This window comes from Plasmodium inui, assembly GCF_000524495.1.
Source record: "Plasmodium inui San Antonio 1 unplaced genomic scaffold supercont1.280, whole genome shotgun sequence".
In the NCBI taxonomy this organism is placed as follows: domain Eukaryota; phylum Apicomplexa; class Aconoidasida; order Haemosporida; family Plasmodiidae; genus Plasmodium; species Plasmodium inui.
The window spans coordinates 2,255-2,965 of NW_008482114.1; the positions used below are offsets into that span (position 1 = coordinate 2,255).

Below are 711 nucleotides of genomic sequence, written 5' to 3' on the forward strand. Positions count from 1 at the left end.
GACGCTTCTTAATCTTTCGTTGTAGCCAGGATTTCGGTTTCTTTTTGTTCCCATAATCAGAATCTGAAGATTGCACAAAGCTATTATGATATGCACTCCCGGATATTCCAATGGGAATATCGTACTTTTCCCTGCCACTTGATTTTTGGAAATTAAATTTATTAGGTTTTATTGCATTAAGTGCTTTTGTCCTGCGATGGCTTCCAGTCTCTAATTTATAAGAAGAACATTTGAAACTATCATAACTGCTGAATTCGTCAGTAATTCCCTCATAATTATTACTACTGCTGCATGAATTGGAATCATTCTTGAATCCCTTTCCTTGGCTTGATCGAAGAAGCATCTCCTCGGACGCGTACTTGGGCATGAAATGACTAAGCCCTTCCGTAGATTTATCATCGTTATCATTGTTATAATCGTCCTCTTCGTTATCATGGTCATAATGGACCTTTGCATTTAGCCCGTCCGCAAAGAAATCGTCATTTTGTTCTAACGAGTTTAAGAGTTTGTTTTTGGCTGCCGCATATTTTTGTTCGTCCCAAAAACTTGATACCGCAGTCAGCGGCTGATGGGATATGCCATAAGACTCATTTGAGTCCTCACTATAGCATGTGACCTAAAAATGAAGGGAAATATTCGGCATCTGGGAAAGGGCACATATTTAAACATTGTTACATATTTTCTCTTAATGGCGCGAAAATATAAAGGAGC

General features: G+C 38.5%; 1 protein-coding gene across 1 annotated transcript; it reads right to left on the reverse strand.

Moving 5' to 3' along the window:
- Window positions 1–96: 96 nt before the first annotated feature.
- On the reverse strand, window positions 97–616 carry C922_05864 (hypothetical protein; the record flags this gene model as incomplete). The annotated part of the gene is made up of 1 exon (XM_008821435.1): window positions 97–616. A coding segment is annotated over one exon (519 nt), but the record flags the coding sequence as incomplete, so codon positions are not given.
- Window positions 617–711: the final 95 nt, after the last annotated feature.